A 16,888-nucleotide genomic window follows, 5' to 3' on the forward strand; every position below is an offset into this window, starting at 1 on the left:
TTTTTTTTTTTTTTTTTTAATTTGGTGGGGTTTGGGTTTGTTTGTTTTTTTTAATGGGATTTTTTGTTTGTTTCCTTTTTTTTTTAAGAAATAAAAAGAAACTGCTTGACTGGTTTCAAGCACCCTTGTGAACCCCTGTCTGGCTGGCTTATGTCTGGGGTACTGTCTCCAGGTGTGCTGCTCTCCTGCCCAGAGCTGGTTTGGGCTCTGGCACGTGCCACTTGTCGTTGTAAAAGTGCTACCAGCGAGGAGCTGTGAGCGCATCTCCATTGAGCTGCTCTCCCTTGTGTTGCAGAGGAGCCAGCTCCAGGTGAAGTGTTTCTCTGTCCTTGGGTGTTTTTGTCTGCTGGGAGAGAAGCTGGGCAGTGCTGTGTTTGCCTGCCTTTGTGGGGGCTTGGAGCAAGGGCTTCTGGCTACGACATCCCTTGCAATGGGCCTGGGGCAGGTCATGATGCTTGGACTTTTGACTTTTGGTGTTCCCTGACCACATATAACCCAGCTCCTCCATTGCTGCTGTGCCCCAGGTCACTGCTTGGGTATCACACAGTGGACACACGGCAGGAGCAGGGTTCAGGTGTGGGTATGTGTGCAGTGTCTGTGCCCTGCCCTGGCACTGTGTGGGGGGAATGCTTTCCCTGTGCAGCTGTGATTGGCGTAGGCTGCTGAGTATCCACACTCCCATGTGGGGTGTTAGCCTGGCCACCCGTATCACTGATTCTGGGGGTGCCCTGGTGCTCATGAGAAGGAGAAACGTCATTGCTAGGTTAAACAGTGCTCAGCAAAGCTTTGGTTTTAATTCCCATCCTTATGACCCAGCAGACAGAGGAGTGTTGCAGAGCCAGCCCTCCCTGCCCTGCATCAGTAGGATGTGCCATCCATCTGGGCAGCCCTGACCGTGCTCCCCGCTATGCACAAGAAGGTCTGGCAGGGTCACGGGGATCCCAACAGCTCTTTGGGTCTCACCTTTGTGCCCAAGCCCAGACGGGTGTCCCAGCAAATGGAGCAGTGCAAGTGTAGAAACGGTGTTACTTTGAGCTCAAGCCAGCAGGTAGAGCCTGGTGATTTTGGAAAGTGCCCGTCTTGGGGATAAGGGGGGTGTTTGGAGGATCAGGCTGGCTGGGGTGCGGGGCTGCAGTAGTTGGAAAGGCTCAGGCAGGGTAGGGATTGGGCTCCAGACCCCAAGTGCCCTCTAGTGAGGGCTGTGATACTGTACACACAGAGGGTAGGGGAGAAGGGGTGGAAAAAAAGACTTGCAAGAGCATCTTCCACTGGCCCAGCTCACCACCTGCCCGCCTGAGACATGCCAGCCTTGTCCACACTCACCTCTGGCTTTCAGGTGGCCATAACCCACCTGTTTCCCCCACTGAGCTGCAAGGGCCACCTCCAGGGCTGTGCAGGCAGCAGGTGACAGCCCGCCTGGAGCATCGGGATCTGTTTTTCCTCATCCCTGACAGCCTGGTGGTGGCCCATCTGCCTGCAGCATGTGCCCCATGCCAGGACTGAGCCCCTGCTAGCCCACAGTCCATGCAGGGCTGGTACACCAGCAGCTCGGCTTGTAGCACCCACCTTGATGCTGCCACTTGCCACCCAGCAGCGGGTGAGTTCCCCGGGGAGAAATTCATGGTCTGGCACGTCACCTGGAATGTTGACCCAGCGTGGGCAGCTCCTTGCCACCAGCACAGTGCCACGCCACGTCCCCATGGGCACGCTGCTTCTGGCAGTGATCTCCAGCACCATGTGTGGCCGCGCCGGGAGCGGGGCTGGCAGAGCGCTGATGGGAGTTGGGCTTCGGCCACGGGAGGCTCTGTTTGGGCTGGTACATGCGTCACAGCACCCGGGCTGCCGGGGGGGAAGAGGGGAGGGATGGGGAGCAACTGGGGGGGCTGCGGGCGCAGGTGAGGGGAGCAGGCAGTGGTCCTCGCTGGGGCTGGAGTGGGTCATCACAATGATGCTGTGCCATGCAGTCGCCCTGTGCCCTGAGACCAGCAGCATTAGTCTCTTGGCAGCGCCCGGGGATCAGCTCTCCGGATAAAGTGGGGCAGCAGAGTTTATAAAAAGGCATTTTTGGCATAAATAGCCATTGTCGGGCTCCTTCGCCACCTGCGGCTCACGAGGGTTTTCGTGCAAACGCTTAACTATGGCCGTGTTCCTGCCAGGGCAGGGTTATGAATGAATTCTTCCACTCCGCTTTAAGCCACATCTGAGGCTGCTTGGCTGGTGTCTGGCTTCAGCCGGCCACATTTTGGGATATAAACAGTTTACAGAGCAGCTTTCTGTTGGCCTCTGCTTGTGAAATATAGAGACAAGCATTGCCACAAAACAACACACACCAAAAAAAGAAAAAAAAAAAAAGAAAAAAAAAGAAAAAAAAAGAGGAAAAGGGGGGAAAAGCCCTGCTAGCACAAGCTACTGGAGGTAAAATCTCATTGAGGTACAGCCAAAAAAAAAAAGAGGAAAAAAAAAAAGAAAGAGGAAAAAAAAAGAGGAAAAAAAGAGAAAAAAAAGAGAAATGCTGGCCATACCTGCAGCACCCCCTGCCTGGGCCAGCCGGTGCGGTCCCCAGGCTGTCACAGCCCCACTGCAGGCACAGGAGCAGGACCAGGCTGGCAGCTGCCCTGCTTGAAATGGTGCAGCTTGGATGAGGAATTTGAGACACCTGGAGAGGGCATCTGCCACAGGACAACCCCCACCCCACTGCAGCAGGGTGGCCAAACTTTCAAGGGCTTGGAAGGTTAAATGAGCCAGGAATCCCCCCTTTGCAGCCCATCCAGGGCCTGAGCAGCCACTGTGCAGGGATCCAGGAGCAAAGCAAAGCTCATCAAAGGTATTTAAGATGCCTTTTTTTTTTGAAGCTGAGGTGCTTGAGCTGAACAGAGATGCCCTGCCTCTGTGCACTCCTACTGCCACACTTTGGAAATAAAGGCTTCGCTCACTCTCCAGGTCAATGGCTTTAAAAAGTCTGGGAACACTTCTTACAAGCCAAAGTTTTATTTGTTTCATAAACAAGTAAAATTATATTAATGTAAAACAGGTAAATGGACAAAAGTAAAACACACAGCACTGAACACAACGCTATAGAGCACTGACATGTAGAAGTGCAGTTCCCTCCCTCGTGCGATGCCCTCCCCCCCCGGCCCCCCAAATGGTTTGCTTGAAAAGCCTAATACAGAGGTCCAAAATCTGATTCAGCTTAAACATGATGTACAGGTCACAGTATTGAATCATAAAGGTAACAATAAGAGAGGAACTGTCTCGGAAAGGGGGAAGGTAAAAGAGTTCCCCCATCTCTTCTTTTTCTTTCTTTCTTTCTTCATTTTTTAAATTTTTAAACAAATAGGTTAGGAGGAGAGGCGGGGGGGAATTCCATGGAAATAAACACTGTTTCACTCCAGTATATAGATATATATCTAAAAAAAGCAGGATTCTCAGTGAACACAAAATTCTATAAAACTACCATTGATCTGTGTTGTTTTTCTCCCCTCCCTTTTTTTTTTTTTCTTTTTAAAAGTTGCTTTAAAAAGGATAAAAAGTGCACAGACACCCTTATAAGGCACAAACAGATCTCCTGTACAAATCATATATCATCGGACTGTTTAAAAAAAATAGCAATACGAGTACTAACAATTAAATCTGTAAGAGGCTACCTTTTCCTGGAAATCTTTTATAAGAGGCCTATTTTGGAAAAATTCCTGTTGCTCTCGGACAGGCAGGGGGACACATCCACTGCTCTCACGTCCCGCTGGCTGCATGGCCACACTCTGGCCCCCGACCCCCTCACTCCCCTGAATGAGCTGGCTCCCTTGCTGGCCCTGCTGGATGCTGCCCTTCTGCAAACCAGTGGTGGCTGCTACAGCAAAAATTCAACCTGGGCAACGTGCCCTGAACAGCTCGGGGACAGCCTGGGGTGGATTCGGTATTTCTCCTTGCTGGCTTAAAAAAAAACAATAAGAAGAGAGAGCTACACTGAAAAAGACACCCCACCCCAGGTATGCAATTAGTCCCCCTCATTGAGGACCTGAGGTGTCAGCCAAGCAAATGGGCTCTGCTCTGCCCATAGCAGCTGCGTGCAGCCCCCAAAAGGGACTGGGCAACCCTGAAACCAGGACAGCAGCCCCAGGGATGGCTGTTGGCCTTTGCTAGCCCAGACCTGATCCCAGCTAACATGACTTGCTGTGGATTCAGACAACGCTCCTTGAATTCTTCATCACACAAAGTTTACCCGGCAGGGGCTGACCCACCTACCTGGCTTTTCATGCCATGCTAACGTACTTTGCCATCATCACGCTTCATAGTGTCATGCCCAAGGACCACAGCTGGACCCTGGTCTGTGAAGGGAGGCAGAGCTGGTGGCTCCACTGAGGGCTGAGCATCCAAATAGGGCTCTGCAAAGCCAGCAGGCTCTTGTGCCAGTGCAGCAGGGCGATAGCTGAGAGATCTCACTCCACAGCAGCCTCTCATTTAGACGCTTAAAATGTTAATTAGCTCCTCAAGGAAAAAAATAGAAAAGTTTTCTCCATGCCCTGTGAGCTGGCTTGCTGGAACAGCCTGCTGAGCAGCCATGGCCCACAGTGGGAGGAGGATGAGCTGCAGCCCTGGGTGCACTCTGCGTGATGGCAGAGCAGGGCTAAGATGGGACTGAGTGCCGGTGGGGCACCAAGCGTGCCACCAAACCCCCACCCAGGCAGCACCACCAGAGGTGGCAGCGAACCCAGGGCTACTGGCACCTTGGATGAGACAGGGTGAAGTGAGAGACACTGACAACGTCAGGCTGCCCCTCTGTGCCCAAAAGCCCTGAAATGTACAGGGGTTGCTATTCTTTTTTGGACTAAAAATGTCATAACTGCGCCTTTCTGAAGAAAGCCGTTCTTATGCACTTGGTGGCACGTGGTCATCCAGCTAGAATGACACCAGAATGACTCTCATCCTCCCATTTACATCCCCTCTTCATGAACCTGGACCAGTTGGAAACTGGCCAGGCTGGGGCTGAAGGACCGGAGAGGACTGGTGGGAGTGGACGGAGGATGGAGGGCAGCTCCTGTGGGAGCAGAATGGAGGAGGACACCAAGCTCCTCACACCAGCCCTGCTGCCGCCTGCTCAGACGCTGCCCAGCTCATCCAGGTTGCTGCTGCTTGTAGCTGTACAATATCACAGCTGAAACCCATTTACCTTTTAAGTCCCAACATCTAATAATAGCCCCAGAGCCTTTTTCTTTCCTCCTCCCAAAAAAAGCCAAGTGGGATAGATCCCTGTTCATCTCAAAAAGTTCTCATCTACTATCAGGACCCAGTGTTTGGGCAGCTGGGAGCTGTGCTGGGAAACCTGGAAAGGCAGGAGAAAGAGCAGGAAAAATCAGCACATAGACAGTCCCCAGAAAAAAAGCTGAGCCTGCTGGGACTGGGTCAGAAATGAATTTCTCCCCACAGGCTCCAAAAAGTGCCTGCGGTGGGGCAGGAGGAAGGCTGAGTCCTGCAGGAGAAGGGCTAGGGGACGTCAGGACGGTGTGAGACGGCAGCTGGAAAAGGAGCAGAGCAAAATACAGGCACATGTGCCTGCAGGTGACAAACGCCATCACTGCAGATGGCAATAGCCCCCCACTTCTCCTAAGCCAGGACCACGGCGTGCCCGTCCAAACACCCGTCCCATCCCCAGGCTGCCCTTCACGGCTTCGGCAGTGCCTGAGCAGCCCCATCGCCGCTGCCACTGCCCCATCCCTGCTGCAGCACTTGGGCTGGCTGGGGCTTTCCATGGACTCATGGTCCTCACTGCTACCCCATGGCTGCTCCCTGGGCCTCAGCCTCCCTGGTCAAAAGTCCTTGCTGTGCCACAGAAAGGAAAAACTGCTTTATCTAAGACCAGAGCAGCTCGTCCATGTGCCCCAGAAGCCTGTTCTTCTTTGGGGGGCGAAACCCAAACAAGTGAGAATCTGGCTGTGCTACTATTTTGCCCTTTGCTAGTTCCCCTTACATGGATGAACATGACATTTCCAGATCAGTTTTGTCCACTTCGAACCCTCCCACTGGGCCCTGTCCTAATTTTGTCCCACCACAACGCAAGCACCCGGCAGCAGCCCAGAGCTGTTGGGGTTTCAGGGTCGGGAAGCCCAGTGGCACCCGGCAATGACCAAGTGGCAACCTCCCCTTCCTGACCCACACCACAGCAAGCCTCCTCTGGAGGAGGAGGAAAAAAAGAGCCTTTGCACAGGAAATCTCTCATTTGCAGCTGGGTCGGGTCCAGACCACAATTCCCTGGATTTGGCCACGGGCACACAGCATGGCCAGCACGGCAGCCCTGCCTTGGGGCCCCACATGATCCTCAGCTCAATTGTATCCCTGAATTGTGCCCTACCAGTCAAATAAGGAAACACAGATAACGAGCCACTTGATAACGACTGACCAGCACGATAACCCATAAGCAGGGACGGAAAGGCATGGTTACTGCTAGCGGCGTTCCCCCTTCCTACAGCCCGAGCCGGGCGCTAAGGGCGGTATATTTTAATAACATCTTTGATGACCCGTCGGCAGATTGGGCAGCAGGCATTGAGCTGCTTCTTCAGCTTAAGACCGCAGGTGTTGCAGAGGCACATGTGTCCGCAGGTGTAGATCACCGTGTCCACCTCGCTGTCAAAGCAGACAGTGCATTCCCCGTTCTTGCTGCTTGATGGCTCCGGAGGGGGGAAGACGGGAGAGATGGGGGGACTCAGGGGGGAGCTGGGAGCAGTCACTGCAAAAGAGGAGGAAGGAATGAGACCATTTAATCACCAGGACCACGGAATCACAGAATTGTCAGGGTTGGAAGGGACCTCTAGAGATCATCTAGTCCAACTCCCCTGCCAAAGCAGGGTCGTCCAGAGCACATCACTCAGGATGGCATTCAGGAGGGTCTTGAAAATCTCCAGAGAAGGGGACTCCACGACCTCCCTGGGCAGCCTGTTCCAGGGCTCTGGCACCCTCACCATAAAGAAGTATTTGAATGGAACTTCCCATGTTCCAGCTTGTGCCCGTTGCCTCTCGTCCTATCGCTGGAAACCACTGAAAAGAGTCTGGCTCCATCATCCTTCAACCCACCCTTTAGGTACTTGTAATCAGAGATAAGGTCTCCCTTCAGCTTTCTCTTCTCCAGGCTAAAGAGCCCCAGCTCTTTGAGCCTTTTCTTGTAAGGGAGATGCTCCAATCCCTTAATCATCTTAGTTGCCCTACGTTGGACTCTCTCCAGTAGTTCCTGTACAACACACACACCCCCAAGTCAATTATTAAGGCTCTTCCTTCGTCATTGTCTATAAGACCCCCAGACATGACACTGCACCCCCTGCTACCACAGCACTGCTGCCACAGCACAGGCAGCCCCTCAGGGACTACTTCCATTAGACTGACTAAGTGGGAAGCAACACACAACCCTTCTTCAGGCCATGGAAAAGCTTCCCATCGTTTTGTGTCCTCTCCCTGTTATTTCTGATGGCCTCACAGGGGGTGTCACATCTCCCCCATAACCTTGCCCAGCACCACCTATCAGCCCTCATTCCCGTCTCGGCGTGGCGGGCAGAGCCGGGTGCCGAGGGCTGGGCTCTCCTTACCCAGCGATGACTCTGAAGCAGACGATGACCTGTTGACGCTGAAGGCCATGTCCGAGTCGCTGTCGTACTGCGAGCCGCCGGGGGATCCTGAGGGAGAGACGGTTACTGGGCTGGACTGCACAGTGCCTGCGAAGACAGGAGAGAGCTCAGCCCGCTGCAGATGGACACCCAAACCCTGGCTAAACACCCCTCAGCCCCACAAGTCGCTCCCAACCCACATGTGCAGGGTGCTGTAGGGTCAAGTCCAGCTGCTGAGTTAAGTATTGACCCTTCGTAATGATATGGGTGTAGGATTTTGGAAGTGATGGATGGCCTGGACCTCGCTATGCCATTGTACAATTTCTGGTCAGTGCTTCAGCGAGGCAAGCACCAGGTTATCTGACAGCCATCATCTGGGGTGCAAAGTCACTTCCCCAAAGTCCCAACCTCTCCAGCAGCAGTGGCCTCAAGCTATCACTGTCTCGCTGTCAGGTCAGGGGCAGGTGGGAGGAGGCACTGCTTTAAATGAGAAAAACCTGCTTTGCAAAGTCATCAACATCTGCTTTTCTGACAGAATCCTCAACAGGAGGAAAGGAGAAGAGCTGTAACTGGTCACCAGCAATAGACCAAAAGTGACATCTGATACAGGAGCTGTGGCAATGTTTGGGGAGCGATGACTGCTCATCAGCAACACATGTGCTTAAACCAGAGCTGTGCTCACACAAGCCATCGCCCTCTCCAAGGCAGGAGTTTAATATCTTTGGCTAGAACAAAGGGTTTATAAAGAATCCCTTTGAAAAACAACTCCTCTGCAAACCAGCTGCCCCCCACACAGCCATCCCTGCCTCCCTACCTGTGCTGATTTTCTCTCCCAAGTCTCATCCCTTTCTGGGGGACTTATATAGGCTGCATACATCTATGTGACAGCCACCATGTCTCACTCACTCTTGTTTGCAAACACAAGGTGAGATCAGGAGCTGCTTCCTCACGGCGGTGACCACCTGCTAAAGGCAACGCTGAGAATGCCAACCCGCAGCAGGAATCTTCACCAGCCACGTGCTCCCCACCACAGTTTCTTGTAGCTGCACTTACCCAGTATTTTGAGCTGGTTGATTACACCGTGGATCGTAAAAAACACCCAGAGAGACTGTGAGGTGTCCACGCACATTAGCATTCCTCGGCTTGTTCCATTCACCCCGTGGTGCACCTCTCCGTTCGGCAAGACCATGAAATTGAGAATGTCACCGTTGTTGAGGACCGGGAACGCTCGGTACACCACCCAGTACTCCTTGCGGTCCAAGAGAAAGTCCGGATCTGCTGGGAGCTCATTTGTCCGTAAAGTACTCGGATCACAAGAAGTGATGCCAAATGAAAGGGCCCCATAGTATGGCAACCCAAGATGTCCTACTTCCACAAAGAGGCTTTCACCGATGTGCAAAGGCCGGTCAGAAAACACCAAAGTCCTATTGCTTTCTTGCCAGTTGGTGCACGCAACCATCCGGTCCTGAGAAAAGGTGATGTCAGGTCCCCGGGTTGGGTGGAATCGCAGGTCTGTATCCAGGAAGGCTGGGACCCCCTGGGCACGCTGGCGTCGGTTTGGGCAACAGGGGATGATGTGGTTGTCTGTCCCAAGGCCTGGAACCCGACTTAGGTTTAGGTTTGCAATTTTGGCCACCACTTGGTTATTCTCCAGTTCGTTGTTATTGAAGTTGGCTGAATCGTGGTTGCTCTGGGGAAGGCAAGTGCTGAGACGGGCCGTGCTGAGACGGGCAGTGGTCATGGTCTCTGCAAACATGCTATCTGTGAGATAAACCCAGTGATAAGGGACATTAGAGTCAAGATACAATTGCCTACTTTTATGGTTACAATTGTTATTATTTCCGCCTACCAATTATCTGAATTCTGTTCCTCTGAATGGAAAAACAATGAAAAAATTAGCCAGAGGTCAACCACTAATGAAAGGCTAGCGGTGGCGAGTCTCATGAGGAGCAGGTGGAGAAATGGCTGCATCCTGGCACTAGCTGAGGAAAAACAAGTGTTATGACGTACCCATGTAATCTGGGAGCTCCTTGCACTGGTGAACTGGGAAAAGCTGCAAACCAGTGTGGTCCTACAGCTTTCTCAGTATAGGGGACTAACAGCTTTGAGGGTGCTCCATAAAAGAAGGAAATGTCTCAATATCTTGCTGTCCAAAGGTCTTGTGCGAGCCAAATCTGCAACACTGCGATGGGCAAAGGAGCCCAAGCATGAATAGATACTCTTTTTAAAGTCCTTGTCATTGCCTTACAGCTGTGAGGTGTCTGGGCACAGATGTGTCCAAGAGAGGTCATTTTACAGGAAGATTTCAAGCCTCATATCTCAGGGGTGTTCACACCACTGCAGAGATTCTGAATTGGGAGTTTGTCACAAAAGCTACTTGCTGCAGGTGTTACAAAGAAGGTTTTTACAGTTAGAGAGCTATTTTCCCCTTTCACAGCAAAGGGAAGGTCAGGATGCTGGCTCTTAATTCATTTCCCAGATTTTCACCTCCGCCATGCCAGACCAAGGAGGGATTCAAAAGTGTGGGGACGTTCAAGAGTGCCCTTCTTTCTACCTCCAGCACTGCCTGGGGCCGCTTGGACATGGCATTAACCACCAAGGCATTAACCAGTTGAGCAAAGACGAAGCACATGGAAGTTCAGCATGTGTGTGAATGAAACAGACTCCTGGTCTTCTCAAAGATGGAGAGGGGAGAAGCACCCCAGCACCAACACTGCCTGCTCCTTGGAGGAGAAAATCACCGGGCTTTTACTAAAGAAAGAAACCCAAATCCATCTGCATATTGCAAAGCAGAGGCTGTCATGGCTCAGAAGTCCATGCAGGAGAGGCCACCGGTGCAGGCTGATGGCTGAACCAGCTACTTTTAGTAAGCACAGGGCATCTGGCAAGAAACGCTCCCACAGAGGAGTAAGACCCATCCAAGCTTCATGATGCTGACAGATGCATTTTGTGCCTCTGCATTTGGGCTGTATTTCACAGCTTTCTTGACTTGCAAAATTTTGGGAGGAAGAAATGGAGAGACAAACATGTCCACTTTGTGATATCACTACATCTGTAGCAAGGAGGCTGTGTCCCCTGGTGCTCCATATGGCTGAGCATCGCCCAGATTCTTGGGGCAGTTTGTGGGGCTCAGTACTCTGACCCCCCCCAAAAATTATCAAGAGTACAGGTGTCCTCAGGCTAAGCTTATCACTCTGCACACTGCAGGACTGGGGTGTGAGGTAGAAATAAGCTGTGTTTTATTTTTCTAGCTATAATCTAATGAGGAAGGAGGACTGTTCTGGTGAAGCAAACATGCCTTCACCTCTATGAGGTGAACTCCACAGGCTGGAGTCCACCACAATTGCAATTACAGGATAAGTGTGTCCTCAGGCCAAGCCTATCACTCTGCACACTGCAGGACTGGGGTGTGAGGGCAGAAATAAGCTGTGTTTTATTTTTCTAGCTATAATCTAATGAGGAAGGAGGACTGTTCTGGTGAAGCAAACATGCCTTCACCTCTATGAGGTGAACTCCACAGGCTGGAGTCCACCACAATTGCAATTACAGGATAAGCTACTGGTAAGGTTTAATTACACATTTGAGGCAGAGCAGGCAGGGCAAAGTGTTGTTTATGTGTAACGTTCTGGGCTGTAAAATAATTGGTACCATTCAGAAGAATATGTGATGGAGCTGCCTGCCCACTGGACTAAAAATTTCACAGCTTATCGCTGGTGTCTATGCGGAGTGAGGATGGAGACACCATCCCCTTGAGCAGGTGCTGTTAAAACTAAATCAGCAACTAGGAGCCGTGAGGAGTGAGGATGGAGGCACCATCCCCTTGAGGATGGAGGCACCCTCCCCTTGAGCAGGTGCAGCTTAGCTTGGCTGTTAAAACTAAATCAGCAACTAGGAGCCTCCAGGAAAGGGCAACACTCTTGTATTTTAAAAAGATTCCCTGTGGTGTACACCAATTCAAAACACTCCGTCTTAACACCGAATTCATTTGAAATTTCAGTGCTGTAAAAGTCATGAAAGGGAAGTCATTCCACAGCAATCAGCTCGGTTTGCTAATGGGAACGGATTCATCCCCTCTTGCATCCCTCCCCAAGGATGATGCTTGTAAATCAGCCAGGCACCCCTAAATGCAGAGATCTGCTCAGAGGTGAGGGGAGATGTCACTAATGGGAACGAATTCATCCCCTCTTGCATCCCCCCTCAAGGATGATGCTCATAAATCAGCCAGGCACCCTGTGAATACAGAGATCTGCTCAGAGGTGAGGGGAGATGCAGCATGGGGTGACAAGGATGCTGAGCACACAGGAGCTGTAACTGGTAGCTGGGAAAGAACAGGGGAAGCCAGAACTGGTCACCTTTGTCTCCCCAGCCTCTGGGACCTTGCTGTAAAGCAGCACCATCTTTTTTTCTCCAGGCCCTAGCAACACGCCTAGCTCAGAAAAAGCTGGGAAAAGTTACATCTGGTAGCTGGGAAAGAACAGGGGAAGCCAGAACTGGTCACCTTTGTCTCCCCAGCCTCTGGGACCTTGCTGTAAAGCAGCACCATCTTTTTTTCTCCAGGCCCTAGCAACACGCCTAGCTCAGAAAAAGCTGGGAAAAGTTACATGTAAAGATTTCCACTTGTGCCTTCCCATGGCTGCTATAATGCACAGCCTTTCTATCACTGACATCTCTGAAATACATTGCTTTCTGGATCCCCACTGCTGGCAAAAGAAAAATGGTTAATTTGAGTACAAAACCAATAGTAATTTAGTCTTCCTAGTGTCCCATAGAAATGATAAAACAGATAGATCATGCATCTTTCCTATGTGACCATGCCTCTCTGGAAAGAGCAACCAGAAGGGCAAACCATGGGCTAAAACACACACTTACCTAGTATTTGCACTTCATGGGTAATTCCATAGACATCTATGAGTGCCCAGAGAGGACCGGAAACTTTAATACCACAGTGAAACAATATTGGCTCCTCGTCATTAATACTGTAGAAGACTCTCCCGTGACGGTCAACCCAGAAGGCCAAGATATTGTCTCTCACAGCAAACCTCTCTGGCAAAGCTTTGGCCCAGTATCCAGGTCGGGTGACTAGGTCCGGACAGGCGTACTTTGGTATCTCATCGGAGCTCATCTGCGATGGGTCATGAATGGTGAAGCCGAAGCGAAGGGCCCCGCTCCAGCCGTGGTGCACAGCCACCAGCTTCAGCCTGACCTTCTCGTAGAGGTGGATGGGCCGGTTGGTGAAGGTGACGCCGTTGCAGAAACTGTTCCTCCGCGTGGCCTTGCGGGAGTGAGCGTCCAGACGCACGTTCTTGCCTTTGGCTTGGGAGTGGAACCGCGGCGGCTCCGTGATAGCGAGGACCGAGCGTCTCTCATGGCTGCTGTTGGGCAAACTGTAATAGGGACGGCTGGAGACGGAGCGGGTCTGGTGGCTTGTGTCTGCAAAAGGAGAAACCAGAAGCTCCATCAGCCGTGTTTGACCTGAGCCAGGTGTTAGCTCAACCCCAGGCAACTCAGCTGCTGGCCACACATGCTTTGCGTTACTCGCTAGGAGCCACTATTTAATCTTAAAATGCTGCTCCCGGCCACAACCTGCTCTTTGTTGCACCAATTTGGCGCTCAGCTTTATGCAAGTAAAAAGCAAATGAGGCTCTTGGGGTGAAGGTTAGGCAGCTTCCCTTCTACGCCCTGCAAAGCTGGATGGAAACGAACATCCTTTTGTTCCCATCAGATGCATCCTATTGCAATCGGAAAGGCCTAACACTTGTGACTGTGGCTCCCAGTTTCCTATTTACAATGCCTGTGCTGCTAGATCACCAGCTGGTGGCCAGAGTCACACCAGCTCTGAGAATCGTGGCTGTTAAGATCAAAGGTGCTCAAGATGAACACAGATGTAGGATACTGATTTTGGGAGGACGTGGCTTCTCTGTCCCTTAATTTTGTAAGGATGAACAGGAGCTTTTGAACAACACAAATAAACGGAGACATTTAGCAGCTGGAGCACTATCTCTGCATCACCAGCCTGTTCCTCCAAAACTTTGGGCCCAGCCCCTGGTTCAGATATCAGATGCAACTGGCACATTAAGGAACATTTCATCCCGCAAAGCCTCGCCTTTACACAGAACCTCCCATTTGAGCTCAAAGCACTTTATAAACGATGATTGTTTTCAGCTTCACAGCACCACAGATGGCACAGAAATCCTGCCATCCTCGTTTTACAGATGGGAGAAGGAGAATTTATGGGTGAGATCTTGCAGCATTTAAAGTCAATAGCAATTTCAAGACCAATTTCAAGAAAAGCAGATTTGAGGCCTAAAGTGAAGTTCAGACAAGCGTGAAGCAGAAATGAAAAAAGCCCAACTTTTAATCTTAAGCCATAGTTACAATTTCCCTGAGGTGGAAACAATCTCTTTTGCATATCCTTGAACACATGGGGTCCTGCTCTGGCACCAGGGCTCCCATAACCACCACCCACCATCGTGGTGTTACGCGCACTTCAGTCTCCCCACTGCCCACCCACCCCACCTCTCCTCCTCTTTACACCTGGCTTTGTGGATTTTTGAAGCGAAAATGGAAGGCGTCCTGGGTGCTCAAAGTCACCCTGTTAAATATAAAACCACGTCACGTGCATACGTTTCTTTTGAAATATTTTGCCCCGTTTGAAGCTTTAGAAGCTGCCTGCCCGGCCCTTCCTTCAAGCTGCTTCCTCCCTGTCTGTAACCCCTGGCTTTGCTTTGTGACAAGGGAAGGATTTTCTGGCTCTTTCCTCTCCTGGAAGGAAACGCCAGAAGATGCCTGGAGCTGAGCTGGGGAAGCTGGGCAGGAAAGCCTCAGCTGCAAGCAGCTTTTTTTGCAAACACAACCCTACCCTGCAGGGCAGTGAGAGGGCTGGGGCTTGCATTTGTGCCTGAACTAACAGAGGCTCTAAGCAACCGCTGCCTCTGTGCAGGGAAGAGAAGTCGCAGGCGAGATCTGAACACAGGAGCAGCCCTTGAAATCGGGCATCGGCAACGGGAGTCAAAAAGCCCCCAAGGCAAAAAGCTCCTGTTTGCATCAAGAAAAAAAAAAAAGGTCAGTCCTAAATTATGACAGGCAAATGCAGGGGATGAATAAAAGGTCTTTTGTATCTCTTCATTTGTACTGCACGTGACAATCACTGCGCAGCACAAGGTAATGGTTAATCCTGTGGTGCACATATGTAAATACATACACATCCTTGTCCTCACACCAGTGGGGGGCTTCCCACTTCCATGCCAGAGCCATGAGGGCACAGTCCTGGGGGAGGCGGGGAGGAGAGAAGCCCCCCCAGGTGTTAAATCCCCTCAGCAAAGCATCTCTGTGGGCCAGGCTTCCCCCCCGGCTCTCCCAGGGCAGGAGGGGGTTCCCGGAGTCAGCCCCAGCCACACTCACAAGAGGAATGGGTATTTTTGCTGGGTATTCCCAGGAGAAATCTCATTTCTTTGCCTCCCAAAGAGCTAAAATGCAGAAGATGGCTGCTTTCAGCACAGACCCACCCGCTGCTCGTGTGGGGGCTGCTCCATGTGTCTGCCTGCAAATGTTCCCGACGAAAATGCTGCTGCTGCTGCAGAGGAAACACGGGTTGGGGTTTCCTTAGCAAAGAGTGCTCCCCGGCAATGAGGGGTGAATCCCACGCTTTCCCACACCAGCTCCCCATTTTTCATGGGGATCCACAGAGCCTTCATGCCCTTCAGCTGGGGAGGGGGGTTAAGCAGAGCCACCATACGGTGCGGCCGGGGCAGCCTCCCAGGGGTCCTGCAGGACCTGGTGGGCTCAGTGCTGCTCCTTCTCATCACACCTCGCCTTGCTGGGGGCAACAGCTCCCTGGGCAGAGAAACCCCCCCACACTTCATAATCCATTGAGCTGCCTTGTTTTCTAAAACGGTTAAAAATACCTCCCCTGTGAAAGCGAGTCCCCTGGCCTCAGTGTCCCTGTGTTGGCCAGGAGGATGGAGGGAAGAGAATCATAGAATGGTTAGAGTTGGAAGGGACCTTAAAAATCATCAAGTTCCAACCCCACTGCCATGGGCAGGGACACCTCCCACCAGACCAGGTTGCTCAAAGCCCCATCCAGCCTGGCCTTGAACACCTCCAGGGATGGGGCAGCCACAGCTTCTCTGGGCAACCTGTTCCAGTGTCTCGCCACCCTCACAGTAAGGAATTTCTTTCTGGTATCTCATCTAAATCTCCCCTGTCACAAGAATGCCCCACTCCCACCCCCTGCGTGGCACCAGCCTTCCTCCCACACCGACCTGCTGGAGAAAAGACACGTGTGTAGACACGATGCCCTCCAGCACTGCTCCCAGCAGGTACCTCTCACGCCGCTTTCGGAAAGCAGGGAGGACCGAGGCGGGAGTCGACGGCGACAGCAGCACAACGGAGGGAAGAGCCATGACATGGGCACCCACTTCAAAGGCAGCTTTGGGTCCACCCTGCCGGAGGGGAACTCGGGGCCAGGGTTTGGTGCTTTTTGTTTTGTTTTGGTTTATTATTATTTTTTTTAAAAAACAGGAAAGCGTATTGTCGCTAAACAATAGGAAAATCTCCCGAAGGAAATGAAGGGATAATTTATTTATAACGCCGTTCCCCCCTCACATGAACACCTGCCGGCTGCCACCAGGAATAAAGCCTGACATAACCCACGGCAGGGGAGGCAGAGCTTTCCCACCGAAACACGCCTGAAGCTGCGCTTGGGCATGTCCTTTACTCATTATGCAGTGACGGGGACCAGGCAAGCTCAACAGGATGTTTGTGCCTCTGAATTGCCCTAATTTGCGGCTTGGCTTCCACGCTTCGGATCACATTTCAGTCCCTCTGCTATTTCTCCAAAGCCTCTGCTCTCCTGGCTGTGCTTTCCCACCTGAAAGCCCATCAGTGGGGTAATGACAGCCAAGCTCGTGGCAAATGCCACCCTACCTAAGGGTGCCCGATGCCGTGACGGGCAGCTCAGAGCTACGCCAACTCTTTTTTTCAGCTATGAGATTCCTACAACGCTTTGACAAAGCAAGCCATTTCTTCTCTTTGCCTCACTTCTGTGCCTAGGAGAGAGTAATAGTACTCCTCCTATTAGCAGGAAGCTAAAAGGATTAAAAAAATGTAAGGTTCTCAAATACTTCAGTCCCTGAGCCTTGGTAAGCATGTCAGTGGGCTGGCTAGATGACCAAATGGGACATGAACTCACTGTGTCCCCCTGGCTCATGTCCTGAGGTCCCGTCCAGCATTTTGCTTCTTTTCATTCCAGAGTTTTCAATTTTCCATCCCTACTCTCACCAACCACAAGCATGATGCTC

General features: G+C 51.7%; 1 protein-coding gene across 3 annotated transcripts in view; it reads right to left on the minus strand.

The window, feature by feature from the left end:
- Positions 1–2,972: 2,972 nt before the first annotated feature.
- NEURL1B (neuralized E3 ubiquitin protein ligase 1B) overlaps positions 2,973–16,888 on the minus strand; it is a 163,909-nt gene continuing 149,993 nt past the window's right edge. For all 3 annotated transcript variants that reach the window (XM_014948254.1, XM_014948255.1, XM_014948256.1), the window contains exons 2-5: positions 12,459–13,019; positions 8,643–9,350; positions 7,572–7,697; positions 2,973–6,721 (exon numbers count right to left, since the gene is read on the minus strand). In XM_014948254.1, the coding sequence (XP_014803740.1) occupies positions 6,477–6,721; positions 7,572–7,697; positions 8,643–9,350; positions 12,459–13,019 (1,640 nt within the window). In that variant the 3' untranslated portion in view covers positions 2,973–6,476. The remainder of the gene's footprint in view (positions 6,722–7,571; positions 7,698–8,642; positions 9,351–12,458; positions 13,020–16,888) is intronic.

Source organism: Calidris pugnax, unplaced genomic scaffold (genome assembly GCF_001431845.1).
Source record: "Calidris pugnax isolate Ruff unplaced genomic scaffold, ASM143184v1 scaffold27, whole genome shotgun sequence".
NCBI classification, from domain to species: Eukaryota; Metazoa; Chordata; class Aves; order Charadriiformes; family Scolopacidae; genus Calidris; species Calidris pugnax.